The following is an 18504-nucleotide window of genomic DNA, read 5'->3' as shown; positions in this document are numbered from 1 at the left end:
TGAGCGGGCTGCAAATGAGACTCTGAGTGCCCCTAGTCTGGTTCATCTCTCTCTCCCCTTATTTAGTTTCATCCGGTAACCATCATCATGCTGTCACGATGGGTTGAGGTTGTATGTTTTGATCTTTTTTCTCTGTTTTGCCATTTCTCCTATCGGAACTAATTGCACCATGGGTTACCGTGGAAACAGCAAATTGAGAGAGGGATGGGGGGGTTTGGTTGGAGGGGAGAAGGGAGTAGCAGTGGCCACACCCAGCCTGGGGATTTAAACGCTTAAGATGCCCAGACGAGCTGCTAGCGAACACCTCACCGCTGGAGAGGAGTGGTTTTATCCCCCTCTGGTCACAGACACAGCATGAAGCATTATAGAGAGGGAGATAGGGAGTGAGGGAAAGATTGAAAAACACACAGGGAGAGGTAGAGTGATATAAAAATCCACATCCAGGCACTCGTATCCTTTTGTTTATCAAAAGCCTGAAGAGTTGCTGTGAAACACCAATAACAAGTACATTATTCTCTGAAATCGTTTATTGTGTCATACAGAATGTCATCACTCAACATCCCCATGTGCAGTGCTAGTGACAGTAAGCCAACCACCCAAGTATGACATTCAGCTCAAAGCCGTAGCCTATACAGATGTAGGATCTTAATTTGATCACTCCTTTTTTCCTGAGAATTTTCCTTCACAACAGGAAATGCAAACTTGTAGTGTATTTACCTTTTTAAAAAGGCTTCTAATGTTTGTATTTTCCACTTTGAAATTTCAAACTTGATTTGCCGCAACAAAAAATGTGTGTGTGTGTGTGTGTGTGTGTGTGTGTGTGTGTGTGTGTGTGTGTGTGTGTGTGTGTGTGTGTGTGTGTGTGTGTGTGTGTGTGTGTGTGTGTGTGTGTGTGTGTGTGTGTGTGTGTGCTGTGACAGTTGTGTGGTGATCGGATCGTTAGGGATGTGATATTAGCAGAAGGATACAAAGATCAGCGTAGAGCCCTTTGATAAATAAACAACATAGTGTTGTAACACTGCAATTTATGTAATGAGGACTGATCTTCTAGAAAGGACAGGAGGCATCTCTCTCTGATCTCACGTAATTTATGGAAATTATTGATTGTAAAATCCTGAGTTATTTATGGAAATGAATGGGAAAGCAGTGCTGCTCTCTGATGTCAGAGATCTCTCTGGACAAATACATTAGTTGAACTAGGAAGGACCAATCAAAGCACTAAGAAGTTGAAACCTATTTTATCAGCCTCTCTCAATTATCTTATTTTTTGTCTTCCCATCTATGTTCATCCTTGTCATTTGACTGTGTGTGTGTGTGTGTGTGTGTGTGTGTGTGTGTGTGTGTGTGTGTGTGTGTGTGTGTGTGTGTGTGTGTGTGTGTGTGTGTGTGTGTGTGTGTGTGTGTGTGTGTGTGTGTGTGTGTGTGTGTGTGTGTGTGCGTGTGTACGTGTGTGTTTACGTGTGCATGTATGTAAATATGGTTGTGTGTTTGTTTGTACATGAATGCAACATAAATGTGTCCTTCACTCATCCAATCCACCCCCCACCCTTCACCACCAACCCGCTCCCCTTCACCATACAGGCGATGCTCTGCTCAAGCACAACGGGATGAAGTTCACCACCAAAGACAAGGACAACGACCACTCAGAGAACAACTGTGCCTCCTTCTACCACGGCGCCTGGTGGTACCGTAACTGCCACACGTCCAACCTGAACGGACAGTACCTCCGCGGGCAGCACACCTCCTATGCCGACGGCATCGAGTGGTCCACCTGGACCGGCTGGCAGTACTCCCTCAAGTTTTCTGAGATGAAGATACGACCCGCGCGCGACGAGAGCAAATGAGTATATGAGGCAATAACAGAGGAAAGGAGTTGAAAGTGTTCAGAGTAATAAAACCACACACTCAGATACTGTTTACTGACTGACTAAAAGGATTGACATCTTTGATTGATTTACTACTATTCTCTACTGTTTCCTGTGGAGCCCTTGTCCCTCTCCACCACCTCCCAGCCCCACCCAACTTCATGTGCCCCATCCCTACCCTTAGTCCCCTATCGCCTACTAGTTTTGTGCTGAGGCTTTTTGTGCCCCCCTCCCCCCACACACTTCCTTCCCAACAACCTCATGACCTCACTGGATCAGGAAATGAGTCTGATTCACTCTGTTCCTCACTCTATCTATTAGTGCTTCATTTATATCTAGTTATTAGTCAAGTATCTGTCTATTCCTTCTGAGCCTTGATCTTGTCCTTGACCTGTCTCCTGTGTTTGTTGTGCCCTGTAACCAGTAGTCCTATTCCCACAGTCCTTTGCTGCGTTGCTGCCAGTCAGCGAAGCGTGGCGTTACCGTGTGACCTTAGAACAAGTGACTGATTCATGATATGTCAGAAACGGAGATGTGACATTACAGTTGGAACACACACACACACACACACACACACACACACACACACCCTGTCCCCTGAAGCTACAATATGACCACAGCAAAACTCTGTCACCTAAAGTGACTCGGCTGCATTGGCCTCCCAGCCAGAATGGCCCAACCCACAATACTGCTTACGTGTCCCTTTATTTCAGATAGATTCGGTAGGAGACACAACACAATGGAACAGCTGCACCGGTGTAGAGAGGGAACGGTTTAAATAAAAGGAGACAGAAGATTGAAAGAGAGGGGGAGAGAAAGGGAGAGAGAGAGAGAGAACAGATCAAACCGAGGGGTCGAAGGGAATGACTGAATGAAAAGGAGACTAAGAAAATGGGAATATACAGAGAAAAAGAAAAATGGAGGAGTGGTTATGGAGGGCTGAGGAAGAAGGGATGTGTAAACAAGAGGGAACCGATCTCAATCATCTGACTGAGGCTATTGGGGAGCATATTGGGCACTTAGTCTGATCACCAACCAAATTACTACTTCTACAGTGCCCCAGATGGTAACGCTGCAGTGTGTGTTAGTTTCTGCGTGCATGCATGCAAGTGTGCTTGTCCTCTAATCACTCTCCCAATCGCCCTAAGAGTCCATTTCAGTGATCCATTTGAGCTCCCAGTCAGTCAGACAAACATCCTATGTAAAAATTATATGATGAAGGTTATCAAGTTCCCATTGGTAGTGGGTGAATGTAGGAGGCAGCAGAATGGAAAATAGGATAGGGAAGAGAGTGGGGTGAAGTGACAAGGTGCCCCTGGTGGCCTACCACAGAAAGAACGAGAGGAAGAAATGTTATTTGACTGCTACCTTCCAGAGCCAGGAGTGTCATGACAGAGAGGGTAGTCTGTTATTCATCTGTTCATTTAGGAAGTAGAGCATGTTTTAACCTTTGCCACCACGACCACAAGGTTAAATAGTCCCCTACTCCCCTGAGCATTTAAATTCTACTCCTGTGCTTTCTCAATCAGCTGTATAGTTGATAGAAGCTGCTTCACACATGGACACACACACATACAAACACACACACACAAACACAAACACACACACTGACACACTGACACACAAACACACACTGACACACACAAACACTGACACACACACCCACACACTCTGATAACATAACGTAGCTACATACACATTCTGTTTTCATCTCATCCTTTATGTTCAATTTCATCCAAATCTCTTTTATCCACCTCCCCTCTCATCTCCTCTCCCTCCCCTCCACTACCCTCTCTACTCCATCTCCCCTCTCTCCTCCTCTCCATCTCCCCGCTCTCCTCTTCTCCCCTCCTCTCCTTCTCTACTACTCTCCCTCTCTCCTCCTCTCCATCTACCCGCTCTCCTCCTCTCTCCTTCTCTACTACTCTCCCTCTCTCCTCCTCTCCATCTCCCGCTCTCCTCCTCTCCCTCCTCTCCTTCTCTACTACTCTCCCTCTCTCCTCCTCTCCATCTCCCCTCCTCTCCTTCTCTCCCCTCCTCTCCTTCTCCCCTCCTCTCCCTCTCTCCTCTTCTCCATCTCTCCTCCTCTCCCCTCCTCTCCTTCTCCCCTCCCTCTCTCCTCATCTCCCCCTCTCCCCATTTCCCCGTCTCCTGTAATATTTTCTGTTCTGTAATCTACCCATGTCTAGCTGGATGTCTAGGTTTTCTGCTAGGGTGACCCAGGATCTTTTCTTCTGGTTCTAGCAGAGTAACTGTTGCTGTAAAATACAGTTTGCCACTATCGACCGATCCCGCAACCATGATTTTCTTTCTGAATAGGAGCTCAAACACTTGTCGGAAATGACGACAACAAAATAATATGTTTGTCTGTAAAGTATTACAAAAAAGAAAAAAAGCACAATATCAGAAGTTTTGCTAACAATGAAATTGTGGAATTCTGAATATTTTTTCCATTTGTTGTATTTATTCTGATATGTTGTTTTCATTCTGATTCTTTATATGTACTGAAAGCTTTAAAGATATGTGTAGATTTATTGTACAGTGTGTATGGCCTTTAGAGCATGTCCAACTTTTTTTTAATACTATGCCAAAAGACAAAAGAGAACTCAAGCACACAGACATTACAAATTACAAGTCAAAAGAAGAAAAAAATACAAAACCAGAGCCCTTATTTCTCCTCTTTTATCGGACTGGGCACAAGGGAAGGCGTGGCCAGCTATAGTTTTGGGGGAGGAGCAAGTGAGAAAGAGGAGGGGTTTAGTAAGCACATGAGGGCATGCCCACTATAAAAAAAACAGCACAAATTAATCTAAACTGAAGCGATGTCAATGGCACATCTGGGGGACATTGTGGCTCTGATTGGCCTGTTGGACATTGTGGGGACGTCTTTGATCTGGTCAGATATTTTGGCTCCACTTGACATACTGGCTCTATAGGACACACCAACTCTGGAGGACATTTTGATCTGCCCCTGCTGCCAGTGGGCCAACATGCATAGTGATGAGAATTGCTCCTCAGACACTGGATGGGCTATGTGTTTTATCCTGGTTCTTTTTCCAGTACAGGACAGAGTGTGTGTCTGGACTGCAGCACCCACACAGCTCCAGCTCCATGCAGCAAACTATCCACAGAAACTTGCTCAGTCTCAGTCAGCCATAGAGGCTGAGTTAGTGAGTCTCAGTTCACCAGGAGTCCTGCGTTGGTAACACAGAGCAGAGTCAGAGTCCATCCACTTCTACAGTCAGCGAGTCTGACTCTTCTACCACTACTCAGTTCTGAAGCCAAACATCAAAGAACCAACCGTCTAATCCTATTATCAATGCGTTATTAACACTAACCACGTTACCATGGAAACAGAATTACATGGGAGAGTTTGATGACAACAATTTGTGTTGGGGTAGAAGATAAGAGATGATGATTTCATAGGGTTTCACAGAAGAGATGATTTCAAAGGGTGGTGTGCAAGTTAAAATGGATAAATGTGTAAAGTTGAATGAGATACTGGAATGAGTCAGACTGATGTCTTGATGTGACTGACTGACCAGGAGGACATTCATTTCTCTTTCTGTGTGTGAGAGTGTGTAGGTTTGTGTGTATGTGTGTGCGATGTGCTTGTGCGATGTGTGTGTGCGTGTCTGTGTGAGCGAGAGAAAGGAACGGTAGGAATTCATCAAAGTAAATGTGATGCTTATGTACAACTTGCCTCCCTGCTATTTGTGTTGATAACAGAGAGATATAAATGAACCATTAATTCATGTGATACCTGATTCCATAGAGGCTCAAGCCCTTCTGGTCATGTGTTGAACTGGACTTCTCATTTTATCCCCGACTCCCCTTCTAATGTAAAACCTTCAGCGTCAAATAGTGCACGTTATACGTTTTATCAACGTATTGTACACCCCACACCAACCCCCACTCTCTGAGTAGTTTAGAAACCCCACAGTCTTTGTTCCAAAGCCCCCACCCCAACCTTTACTTCTTTAATTTCCAGTCTGCTGTTACGAGCACCAACCACCCTCCCTCCTCCCCGTTTATATTCTAGCAGGATCTTGGCTCCAGCAGTCGATGTGATAGAGGAGTATAAACAAAAGAGTTATCCCTCTCATTCCCTCTCTCCCTCTTATTATCATCAGAATCAGCAGAGTACTGATCGATCCGTCCGTTCTCGCACCCTCCATCTCAGTCCTCCATTTATCCACTCTTCCAACACCTCCATCTCTCCTTTCACACAACCTCCTCTGTTCCCCCTCCATTTAACACACTCTCCATTCCCCTAACCCCTCCATTTCCCCACCCTCCTTCATCTCTCCATTTCCCCACTCCTCCATCCTTCCATTCCCCCAACCCAACCTCTCTCAGCTCCCCAGTAATATAGATTGTTTTGCGGAATCTTGATACTGTGTTTTAATGTCTTGTCAACATTTAATAAACATTCACATTTTATAAGTGAAACATTTCTTCCTGTTTGTACCTGTGTGTGTCTTGTGCAATGTGTTTGTGCATGCATGTGTGTGTATGTGTGTGTGAACAACATCAGGACCTTTTCATGGCCTTTGTCGACCTCTCCAAGGCTTTCGACACTGTGAACAGGGAACTACTATGGGGCATACTACTCAGATTTGTCAACATCCTTTGCCAGTTCCATGATGGGATGATGGCCATAGGAGGGCAAGAGTCAGTGCCCTTTGGAGTAAGCATCGGTGTGAGGCTGGGGTGTGTGCTGGCACCTGTACTCTTTAACATCTTCCTCCTATGTGTCACCCAGCTTCTCAACAAGGACCTTGAGGACAGCAGCGCAGTTGCGGTGTACTTCAGGCTGGATGGAAACCTATTTAACATCAGAAGGCTCCAAGCAACCACCAAGGTTTTGTCAGAGTATGTTCTTTAGGTGCAGTAAGCTGACTGTGCTCTCATGGCCCACCCTAACGGCTGTGAGGGTCTATAGCAGGATGGGACTGTCTATCAACACCACCAAGACAGAGGTGGTCTGCCAATGGAGATCCAGCACTCCACCCACCATGCCTGTCTTCACCATTGAACACAAATCACTGGCAATAGTCCCGTCATTCAAATACATGGGCAGCAACCTCTTAAAACAGGATCAAGAAAGCATCAGCTGCCTTCTGAAAACTCAGACACAGGGTCTTCCAAAACAGGGATCTCCACCTCCACACCAAAGTCACTGTCTATCAAGGCGTCTGCATCACCACACTTCTTTACAACTGTGAAGCCTGGTTCACCTACTGTCGCCATAACAAGCAGCTGATTCCACATAAGATGCCTGCAGCGCACCCTGGGAATCACCTGGTACGACCATGTGCCCCTTACAGAAATACTTGCTAAGACCAACTGCAAGAGTATGGAGGCCATGTCAACCAACACCAACTGCGCTGGCTTGGGCATGTCATTAGAATGTCTCAGGAGCGCGTAAGATCCTGTATGGCCAGCTACACCTTGGCCGGCGGTCTACAGGGGGGCAGATGAAGCGCTACAAGGACCAGCTGAAAACGTTGCTGAAGAAGTGCAACATTAAACCCACAGACCTGGAGGACGCAGCTGCCAGAATGGTGTACAGAGATGGGAGGAGGAGAAGAGCACAAAGAAACAGCAGAACAGCTCAGGAGACATACAGCCATGACTGGCCCCGCCAACACAGACTGCACATGCCCCAGTTGCAATAAAGTTTGTGAATCTCGGTTTGGACTCAACAGTCACCAAAGGATTCACCGTTAACTCAGAAGTGGAAGTCATCATCGGATACTATGGGCTACCATAACGAACAAATATGTGTACATGTGCGTGCATGCACGTGTGCCTGCATGTGTGTGTGTATTTCTGTGCTGTACAAAGCAGTAGAACATTCTATAGAGGTTGTTATCAATAAATGTCACAATAAGGTGAAGAGCATTAGATTTTCCTGCTGGCAAAAACCATTGACAACTATGTACCATTTTCAAGGGATTGTTAAAGAAATGTTAACTTTGTTTGTAATAGCATCACTTCTTGAAGAGCATAGCTCTATCATCAGAGTTATATACTTGGCAAGTAATTGCATGATTTTCAGTAAACATAATTTGATCATGTAATTTCAGATATGTGATGGTAGCCTCACCATATCTCTCAATATTGGCCACCATTAAATGGATATTTGAGTGATATAAAATAAAAGCGAACTATACCCGACAAGTATGAGTGGTTTAGGTAAATTTCCCATCCTCTGGGGCGGCAGGTAGCCTAGGGGCGGCAGTTGGCCTAGGGGCGGCAGGTTGGCTGGGGAGCGGCATGTAGCCTCTGGGGCGGCAGGTAGCCTTGGGACGGCAGGTAGCCTTGGGGCGGCAGGTAGCCTAGGGGCGGCAGGTAGCCTAGGGGCGGCAGGTAGCCTAGGGGCGGCAGGTTGGCTGGGGAGCGGCATGTAGCCTCTGGGGCGGCAGGTAGCCTAGGGGCGACAGATAGCCTAGGGGCGGCAGTTAGCCTAGGGGCGGCAGGTTGGCTGGGGAGCGGCATGTAGCCTCTGGGGCGGCAGGTAGCCTAGGGGCGACAGATAGCCTAGGGGCGGCAGGTTGACTGGGGAGCGGCAGGTTGGCTGGGAGCGGCATGTAGCCTCTGGGGCGGCAGGTAGCCTAGGGGCGGCAGGTTGACTGGGGAGCGGCAGGTTGACTGGGGAGCGGCAGGTTGACTGGGGAGCGGCATGTAGCCTAGGGGCGGCAGGTAGCCTAGGGGCGACAGATAGCCTAGGGGCGGCAGGTTGACTGGGGAGCGGCAGGTTCACTGGGGAGCGGCAGGTAGCTGAAAGGTTGCCTGATTGAATCCCCGAGCTGACAAGGTAAACATCTGTCATTCTGCCCCTTAGCAAGGCAGTTAACCCACTGTTCCCCGAATGCCGTCATTGTAAATAAGAATTTGTTCCTAACTGACTTGCCTAGTTAAATAAAACAATTTGTGGACTCTGCCTGTCAAGCAGCAGAAGGGTGCATTTGCCGATGTAACAGCCAGGTCACCCATGATACAAGTCAGTATTCGACGTCCATCCATGTCTGAGGACGTTGGGAGATGACGTGGAAACCGGCCACTAGAGGCAACAGTAAGCACTGTTAGTTTCAAGTAGGTTTCAGTTTTGCTAGGGCATTGTGGATGCAGATGGAGGATGGGTGTAAGCATCTGGTGCCAAAGGTTGCATGTTTGAATGCTGCAATAAAAAGTTGTTTTTGAGATTTTAGTTGTAAGTCTATCCCACACCTTAACCCTTACCTTAACCATTCAGAGTTAATGTCTAACCTTAAGATTTCTGAGTTTTTGCCTAAACTTCAAATCAAATCAAATGTATTGGTCACATACACTTGTTTAGCAGATGTTATTGCGGGTGTAGCTAAATGCTTGTGCTTCTAGCTCCGACGGTGCAGTAATATCTAACAAGTAATATCTAACATTTTTACAACATATACCCAAAATACACGTAAATCTAAGTAAGGACTGGATTAAGAATATATATACGTATATGTCAGAGTGGCATTGGACTAAAATACAGTGGCATAGTATAGAATACAGTATATTCATTTGAGATGGGTGATGCAATTTTTACACACAATTAAAGTGACTAAGGTACCGTAGAATAGTATAGAGTACAGTTTATACATATGAGATGAGTAATGCAATATTTACACACAATTAAAGTGACTAAGATACCGTAGAATAGTATAGAGTACAGTTTATACATATGAGATGAGTAATGCAAGATACAGAGACATTATTGTAGTGGCTAGTGTTTAATGTCCTTAAAGTGGCCATTGATTCCTAATCTATGTCTATAGGCAGCCACCTCTGATGTGCTAGTGATGGCTGTTTAGCAGTCTGATGGCCTTGAGATAGAAGCGGTGGAGTAGGGGCCTGAGGGCACACAGTGTGTTGTGAAATCTGTGAATGTATTGTAATGTTTTTAAAATTGTATAAACTGCCTTAATTTTGCTGAACCCCAGGAGGATCCATAATAAATACAAATAGAAGCTGTTTTTCAGTCTCAGCTTTGATGCGCCTGTACTGACCTCGCCTTCTGGATGATAGCGGGGTGAACAGGCAGTGGCTCAGGTGGTTGATGTCTTTGATGATCTTTTTGGCCTTCCTATGGCATAGGGAGGGCGGGAAGTTTGCCCCCGGTAATGCGTTGGGCAGGCCGCACCACCCTCTGAAGAGCTTTGCGGTTGTGGGAGGTGCAGTTGCCGTACCAGGCTGTGATACAGCTCGACAGGATGCTCTCAATTGTGCATCTGTAAAAGTTTGTGAGGGTTTTAGATGTTAAGCCAAATGTCTTTAGCCTCCTGAGGTTGAAGAGGCGCTGTTGCGCCTTCTTCACCACATTGTCTGTGTGGGTGGACCATTTCGGTTTGTCAGTGGTGCGTACGCTGAGGAACTTGAAGCTTTCCACCTTCTCCACTGCAGTCCCATCGATGTGGATAGGGGGGTAATCCCTCTGCTGTTTCCCAAGGTCCACGATCATCTCCTTAGTTTTGTTGACGTTGAGTGAGACGTTATTTTTCTGGTACCACACTACCAGAGCACTCACCTCCTCCTTGTAGGCTGTCTCATCGTTTTTGGTAATCAAGCCTACTACTGTTGTGTCGTCTGCAAACTTGATGATTGAGTTGGAGGCGTGCTTTGCCACGCAGTCATGGGTGAACAGGGAGTACAGGAGGGTAATATGGTGTTGAATGCTGAGCTATAGTCAATGAACAGCATTCTTACATTGGTATGCCTCTTGTCCAGATGGGACAGGGAAGTGTGCAGTGTGGTGGTGATTGCATCATCTGTGGATCTATTTGGGCGGTAAGCAAATTGAAGTGGGTCTAGGATGGCAGGTAAGGTGGAGGTGATATGATCCTTGTCTCTCAAAGCACTTCATGATGACAGAGGTGAGTGCTACTGGGCGATAGTCATTTACTTCAATTACCTTTGCTTTCTTAGGTACAGGGACAATGATGGCCATCTTGAAGTATGTGGGGACAACAGACTGGAATAGGGAGAGATTGTCATTTATTTCAATTACCTTTGCTTTCTTAGGTACATGGACAATGATGGCCATCTTGAAGCATGTGGGGACAACAGACTGGAATAGGAAGAGATTGAATATATCTATAAACATACCAGCCAACTGGTCTGCACATTCTCTGAGGACGCGGCTAGGAATACCATCTGGGCCAGCAGCCTTGCGAGGGTTAACAAGCTTAAATGTCTTACTCATGTCGGCCACGGAGAAGGAGTGCTCACAGTCCTTGATAGCGGGCTGCATCGGTGGCACTGTATTGTCCTCAGAGTGAGGAAGGAAGGTATTCAGCCTGTCCAGAAGCAAGACGTCGGTGTCCGTGACGTGGCTGGTTTTCCTTTTATAATATGTGATTGTCTGTAGACCCTGCCACATACGTCTCGTGTCTGAGCCATTGAACTTGGACTCAACTTTGTCCCTATGCCGACATTTAGCCTGCTTGATTGCTTTCTGTACGGAATAACTACCCTACTTGTATTCTTCCATATTCCAAGTCTTCTAGCCCTTGTTCAAATTAGTGGTTCGCGCTTTCAGTTTTGCGCGAATGCTCCCATCTATCCACGGTTTCTGGTTGGGGTAGGTTTTAATAGTCACAGTGGGTACAACATCTCCTATGCACTTCCTGATGAAGTAATTCACCGTATTGGTATATGTGTCGATATTATTTTCTGAAGCTACTCTGAACATATCCCAGTCTGCGTGATCAAAACAATCTTGAAGCATGGATTCCGATTGGTCAGACCAGCGCTGAATAATCCTTACCACAGGTTCTTCCTGTTTGAGTTTCTGCCTATAGGAGGGGAGGACCAAGATGGAATCGTGGTCTGATTTGCCAAATGCAGGTTGGGGAGGGCCTTATATGCATTCTGGCAGGTAGTACAAGAAATATCGAGAGTTTTACCAGCGCGAGTACAGCAATCAATATGTTGAAAGAATTTTGGGAGCCTTTTCCTCAAATTGTCTTTGTTAAATTCCCCAGCTACAATAAATGCAGCATCAGGATATGTGGTTTCCAGTTTGCATAAAGTCCAATGAAGTTCATGGGGCAGTCGTGGTATCTGCTTGAGGGGGAAAATAGACTGCTGTGGCTATTATTGACAAAAACTCTCTTGGGAGATAGTACGGTCAGCATCTGATTTTGAGATATTCTAGTGAACAGAAGCACTTGAGTTGCTGTATGTTATCACATCTACACCATAAGATGTTAATCATTAAACATGTACCTCCACCCTTCTGCTTCCCGGAGAGATGTTTGTTCCTGTAGGTGCGATGTACTGAGAACCCAACTGTCTTTACAGAGTCAGACAGTATACAGTTGAAGTCGGAAGTTTACATACACCGTAGCCAAATACATTTAAACTCAGTTTTTCAAAATTCCTGACATTTAATCCGAGTAAATATTCCCTGTCTTAGGTCACTTAGGATCACCACTTTATTTTAAGAATGTGAAATGTCAGAATAATAGTAGAGAGAATGATTTAATTCAGCTTTTATTTCTTTCATCAAATTCCCAGTGGGTCAGAAGTTTACATACACTCAATCAGTATCTGGTAGCATTGCTTATAAATTATTTAACTTGGGTCAAACGTTTCGGGTAGCCTTCCACAAGCTTCCCACAATAAGTTGGGTGAATTTTGTCCTATTACTCCTGACAGAGCTGGTGTAACTGAGTCAGATTTGTAGGCCTCCTTGAACGCACACGCTTTTTCAAATCTGCCCACAAATATTCTATGGATTGAGGTCAGGGCTTTGTGATGGCCACTCCAATACCTTGACTTTGTTGTCCTTAAGCCATTTTGCCACAACTTTGGAAGTATGCCCGGGGTCAATGTCCATTTTGAAGACCCATTTGAGACCAAGCTTTAAATTCCTGACTGATGTCTTGAGATGTTGCTTCAATATATCCACATAATGTTCCTTCCTCATGATGCCATCTGTTTTGTGAAGTGCACCAGTCCCTCCTGCAGCAAAGCACCTCCACAATATGATGCTGCCACCCGTGATGCTTCACGGTTGGTATGGTGTTCTAAGGTTTGCAAGCATCACCCTTTTTCCTTCAAACGTAACGATGGTCATTATGGCCAAACAGTTCTATTTTTGTTTCATCAGACCAAAGGACATTTCTCCAAAAAGTATGATCTTTGTCCCCATGTGCAGCTGCAAACCGTAGTCTGGCAGTTTTGGAGCAGTGGCTTCTTCCTTGCAGAGCGGCCTTTCAGGTTATGGTGATATAGGACTTGTTTTACTGTGGATATAGATACTTTTGTACCTGTGTCCTCCAGCATCTTCACAAGGTCCTTTGCTGTTGTTCTGTGATTGATTTGCACTTTTCGCACCAAAGTACGTTCATCTCTAGGAGACACAACACGTCTCCTTCCTGAGCTGTCTGACGGCTGCGTGGTCCCATGGTGTTTATACTTGCGTACTATTGTACAGATGAACATGTTACCTTCAGAATTTGGAAATTGCTCCCACGGATGAACCAGACTTGTGGAGGTCTACAATTATTCTTCTGATGTCTTGGCTGATTTCTTTTGATTTTCCCATGATGTCAAGCAAACAGGCACTGAGTTTGAAGGTAGGCCTTGAAATGCATCCACAGGTACACCTCCAATTGAGTCAAATTATGTCAATTAGCCTATCAGAAGCTTCTAAAGCCATGACATTTTCTGGAATTTCCCAAGCTGTTTAAAGGCACAGTCAACTTAGTGTATGTAAACTTCTGACCCACTGGAATTGTGATACAGTGAATTATAAGTGAAATCATCTGTCTGTTAACAATTGTTGGAAAAAATACTTGTGTCCTGCACAAAGTAGATGTCCTAACCGACTTGCCAAAACTATAGTTTGTTAACAAGAAATTTGTGGAGTGGTTGAAAAATGAGTTTTAATGACTCCAACTTAAGTGTATGTAAACTTCCGACTTCAACTGTATCTTGAGAGAGCCATATTTCCGTGAAGAGTATGCTACAATCTCTGGTGTTTCTCTGAAATACAACTCTCGCCTTGAGCTCATCAACTTTATTATCCAGAAATTGGACATTAGCGAGTAAAATAGTCGGGAGCGGTGAGTGTTGTTCCTAAGTCTTATACTGTATGTATAATCTCTATGAACTCTACTTACCAGATGTAAAGTCAAATGTGACCCCCCTTGTCCGAACCGCATTATATTCCTTCTGAGTTAGACAGCTGGCTGCCATTAGACTACACACTTCACGTCAGGCTTCCTACCACAACATTTACCAAGGTCTACACATAGCAGGTATATGGTGTGGTTCAAACAGAAGTTGGATTCAGACATTTATTTGATAGCAAGAGTCACATTTCACTTTACTATTTCACTTTACTAAATTGTGGTAGGGTTATTTTCCGTCGCCAACCACCAGAACAATGCACAACTCAGGGAGTCCAGCAAATACACAGACTCCCGATGTTGTGTCCCAAAGCTAGGTTATCCTCAACTATCTAAAATGACATGATCAATTGATGTTTACTGATCATGAAAAGCATGCAGTTACTCGCTGTATAACTCTGATGATAGAGGTAAATGTGGAATAATCGGAAATGTGTAGCTCTGACTATGCTCTTCAAGAGGTGATGATATGAAAACCAAATAGTTAAATAATAAAAGTGATATCCACAAGTTCATCTGACTCTGGTGAAGTATCCCTTTAACAATCCCTTGAAAATGGCACGTAGTTGTCACTGGGTTTTAGCTGAGCTGGAGGTTCTCCTAGAGCTGGGGTTCTCCTTGTTCTCGGTGCAGTGTAAAGGAAACAATGGAAAGTGGACAGTTATAGTCCAACCATTGTACTGCAGGAACATTACACAATTTTCTTTAAAACTTGTCTTCCTCTGCTCCCATTTAACAGAGGAAGATAGACAGACAAAAGAGGCAAATAGAAGTTAAAATGGGAGGAAAGAAAGAGGCTGATCTAGCTGACATGTCTTTGAGTGGTGGGAAGAACAAACAGGCTTAGACAAAGAGAGTGTGTCACTCACTTAAATCCTGTAGAGAAGACAGGAGCAGACAGACAGGCAGCCATGGGAGGAGTGGTAAAATCTGCCTCGACTCAATCTCTCTCTTTCCCCTCACACTCTACATCTTTCTGTCTTTCTATCTCTCTCACATTCAATCTCTTACCTTTCTTTCTCTTTACCTGTTCTCCCTCTCATTTCAGAATCCCCCATCTCTCTCTCTCCTCTCTTTCTCCTCTCTCTCTCTCTCTCTCTCTCTTTCTTTCTCCTCTCTCTCTCTCGCTCCACTGCTACATGTTACCTTAGTAATACGTATCTCTCTCACATTTACGCACACACACACTCCATCTGGTGCTCAGTTTGTATTCAGTGCACATTGCACGTGCTCTCTCACTATGTGCTGTCAACAGCAGTCATGTTCTGCTCTGTCGTCGGAGACAGTACCCTCGTCTGAGTGTGTGTGTATGCGTGTGTGTATGACAGCGTCTAAAGTCTGCTGAGGATTGGCATCTCAGTCTGACAGAGATATCACTAGAGCACCCTGTTTGATGCACCAGTTGTACGTCAAGCACAGATAAAACGATAATAGTGTGTGAAGTGTACCGTGTGGGTGTGTGTGTGCACGACTGTGTGTATTACTTATCTCCTCTGGGTCTTTATTTTTCTGTGATTACAAACGTCACTTATTTCCCTCCTTCCTTCCTCCATTTTATCTGAGACAGCTGATGATGATGATGATGAGGCTCACAAAGGCCTATTTGATCCTCAGAGAAACCCTGACAATTCTGTTCACAGTGGAAATGTGGTGCTCGTCACTGTGTGTCACAGAGCTCCTGTCTGTTGTGTTGTCTGAGGCACCATCAGTCCTGTTCTGTACACCTCGTACTCACAGTCAATGGGGGAAAACCCTTGGGTTGATTTGTTTTTTATGTAGTAAGGCAAGGTTTATGTACTTACGTGACAAACTTAATTTGAATTTGATTATTTTAGAAGATTTGGGTGACTAGATATTATCCAGTGGGATTTGGTTGGTTTGTTGTGGTTTGTAGTTAGTCTATAATTCATGAACTTTCTTTGTGTTTCAGTTCTGTGTGGTTTGTGTCGATTGGTTGAGTGAATTAAGAACTTTTTGGGGGTCCAATTTAGTTAATCTTAATCGATAGATTTAGCTGCCTGGCTGTATAATATTTTACAGTCTGGTTTAGGTTCTCGGTGGTCTTTGTCTAACATTAGTCAAGTAGTCCACCATACCCATTAATGTAATGTTAAGTCTTTTTCTTCTCCCCACTCTCTATTGCCCCATAGGGAAGTGATATGGAACTGGAAATGTCAGAGGGAAATTACAGCATTTTAATTATACCTTGTCACACACTATCCTCCTGCCAGAGCCTGCACCTTGATTAGCATAATACAGAGCCAGAAGAAGAAATGTTAGAGATAATACAGAGGAAATACAGAGATAATACAGATGAAATACAGAGATAATACAGAGGAAATACAGAGGAAATACAGAGTGTGCGTCCCAAATGGCACCATATTCCCTTTATACTGTAGTGCACTACTTTTGACAAGGGCCCTGAACAAAAGTAGTGCACTATATAGGGAATAGTGTGCCATTTGGGACGCACAGGAGAGAATACCCACACAGATGTCGGTTTTGATTTACATTTGGTTGAGTTGTCAACTAACGTGAATTCAATGTGGAATAAAAAACTGGTTACAGTTGGGTGAAAAAAATACGAAATGCAAATCCAATCAGTTTTCCACGTTGATTCACTGTCATCACATAGACTTTTGGGGTTGACATGACATGGAAACAACATTGATTCAACCAGGTTTTGCCCAGTGGGGCAAAGTGAATTATTTTTACTCCTCAACCCTCCTGCTGACAGCACTGTCATTCCCTTCCCATTTCGAATATAACATACAATAACACCAACAGATTTTCTTTTCTTTTTTACTACATTTTCTGCCTTACAGGTAGGTATAAATCCATTGTGTTTATATATATTTATATGTGTCTTGTTCGTATTTTCTTTTGTAGGCTCTGCATGACACAGACATACTGGCCAAACATCTACTTTCTCTGTGTTGTATAGGTGCTACGGATCACTACAGTATATGCATGTGTACGTGTTTACTTTTATTACAGGTGTCCCTTATGAAAATGTCTGAGTCTCTAAAAATATTCCAGTTGTCCAGCTGCAGCAAGGGTGTCCCCATTAGCCCCTCTCTGTGGCAGTGGCTGGGCTGGCGGGTTGATATCCATCTAATTGATGTTGGTGGCAGGTAGAGATCCCATTGGGTCCAGTTGAATAGGCAGGTGAACACAGGAGCCTTATATTCCTCCTGACAGCCACCAACCACCACACACACGCACACACACACGCACAACCCAGGCCCCACTTATTATCACTGACACCACACAAATTTGGAAGAGCAGCTAATAATGAAGAGACCGCATGAGGGAGCGGGAGGGAGAGATGAGGAAAGGGAGAGAGAGGAAAGAGTGGTTTTATAAGACTGACATGCATGGCTTTCACCACTGCCTTGGGATAAAGGGAAAGACTGGGAGTGACAGTCTGTTGAATCTTGGAATTGTATTAAAATACCACTGGGAATTGCAGGTTCTTTGAGATAAAATGTTCCATCATCAGTGTGTCATTCCCTTATAAACCCAGCAAAAAAGAAACGTCCTCTCACTGTCAACTGTGTTTATTTTCAGCAAACTTAACATGTTTAAATATTTGTATGAACATAACAAGATTCAACAACTGAGACATAAACTGAACAAGTTCCACAGACATGTGACTAACAGAAATGGAATATTGTGTCCCTGAACAAAAGGGGTGTCAAAAGTAACAGTCAGTATCTGGTGTGGCCACCAGTTGCATTAATTACTGTAGTGCATGTCCTCCTCCTGGATGGCACCAGATTTGCCCGTTCTTGCTGTGAGATGTTACCCCACTCTTCCACCAAGGCACCTGCAAGTTCCCAGACATTTCTGGGGGGAATGGCCCTAGCCCTCACCCTCGGATCCAACAGGTCCCAGACGTGCTCAATGGGATTGAGATCTGGCTCTTCGCTGGCCACGACAGAACACTGACATTCCTGTCTTGCAGGAAATCACGCACAGAACGAGCGGTATGGCTGGTGGAATTGTCATGCTGGAGGGTCACGTCAGGATGAGCCTGCAGGAAGGGTACCACATGAGGGAGGAGGATGTCTTCCCTGTAACGCACAGCGTTGAGATTGCCTGCAATGACAACAAGCTCAGTCCGATGATGCTGTGACACAGCGCCCCAGACCATGATGGGCCCTCCATATCCAAATCGATCCCGCTCCAGAGTACAGGCCTCAGTGTAACGCTCATTCCTTTGACGATAAACGCGAATCCGACCATCACCCCTGGTAAGACAAAACCACGACTAGTCAGTGAAGAGCACTTTTTCCCAGTTCTGTCTGGTCCAGCGACGGTGGGTTTTTGCCCATAGGCGACGTTGTTGCCGGTGATGTCTGGTGAGGACCTGCCTTACAACAGGCCTACAAGCCCTCAGTCCAGCCTCTCTCAGCCTATTTTTGGACAGTCTGAGCACTAATGGAGGGATTGTGCGTTCCTGGTGTAAC

The 18504-nt window shown here is 44.9% G+C and overlaps 1 protein-coding gene across 4 annotated transcripts in view; it reads left to right on the top strand.

The window, feature by feature from the left end:
• The window catches only part of LOC129818118 (fibrinogen C domain-containing protein 1-like), a 315002-nt gene extending 308679 nt beyond the window's left edge, over positions 1–6323 (top strand). For all 4 annotated transcript variants that reach the window (XM_055873713.1, XM_055873712.1, XM_055873709.1 and 1 more), the window contains one exon: positions 1582–6323. In XM_055873713.1, the coding sequence (XP_055729688.1) occupies positions 1582–1844 (263 nt within the window). In that variant the 3' untranslated portion in view covers positions 1845–6323. The remainder of the gene's footprint in view (positions 1–1581) is intronic.
• The last annotated feature ends 12181 nt before the right edge of the window (positions 6324–18504 follow it).

Source organism: Salvelinus fontinalis, chromosome 21 (assembly GCF_029448725.1).
Source record: "Salvelinus fontinalis isolate EN_2023a chromosome 21, ASM2944872v1, whole genome shotgun sequence".
NCBI lineage: Eukaryota > Metazoa > Chordata > Actinopteri > Salmoniformes > Salmonidae > Salvelinus > Salvelinus fontinalis.
The sequence above is the reverse complement of the archived record's forward strand: the minus strand, read 5'-3'. Positions and strand labels throughout refer to the sequence as shown.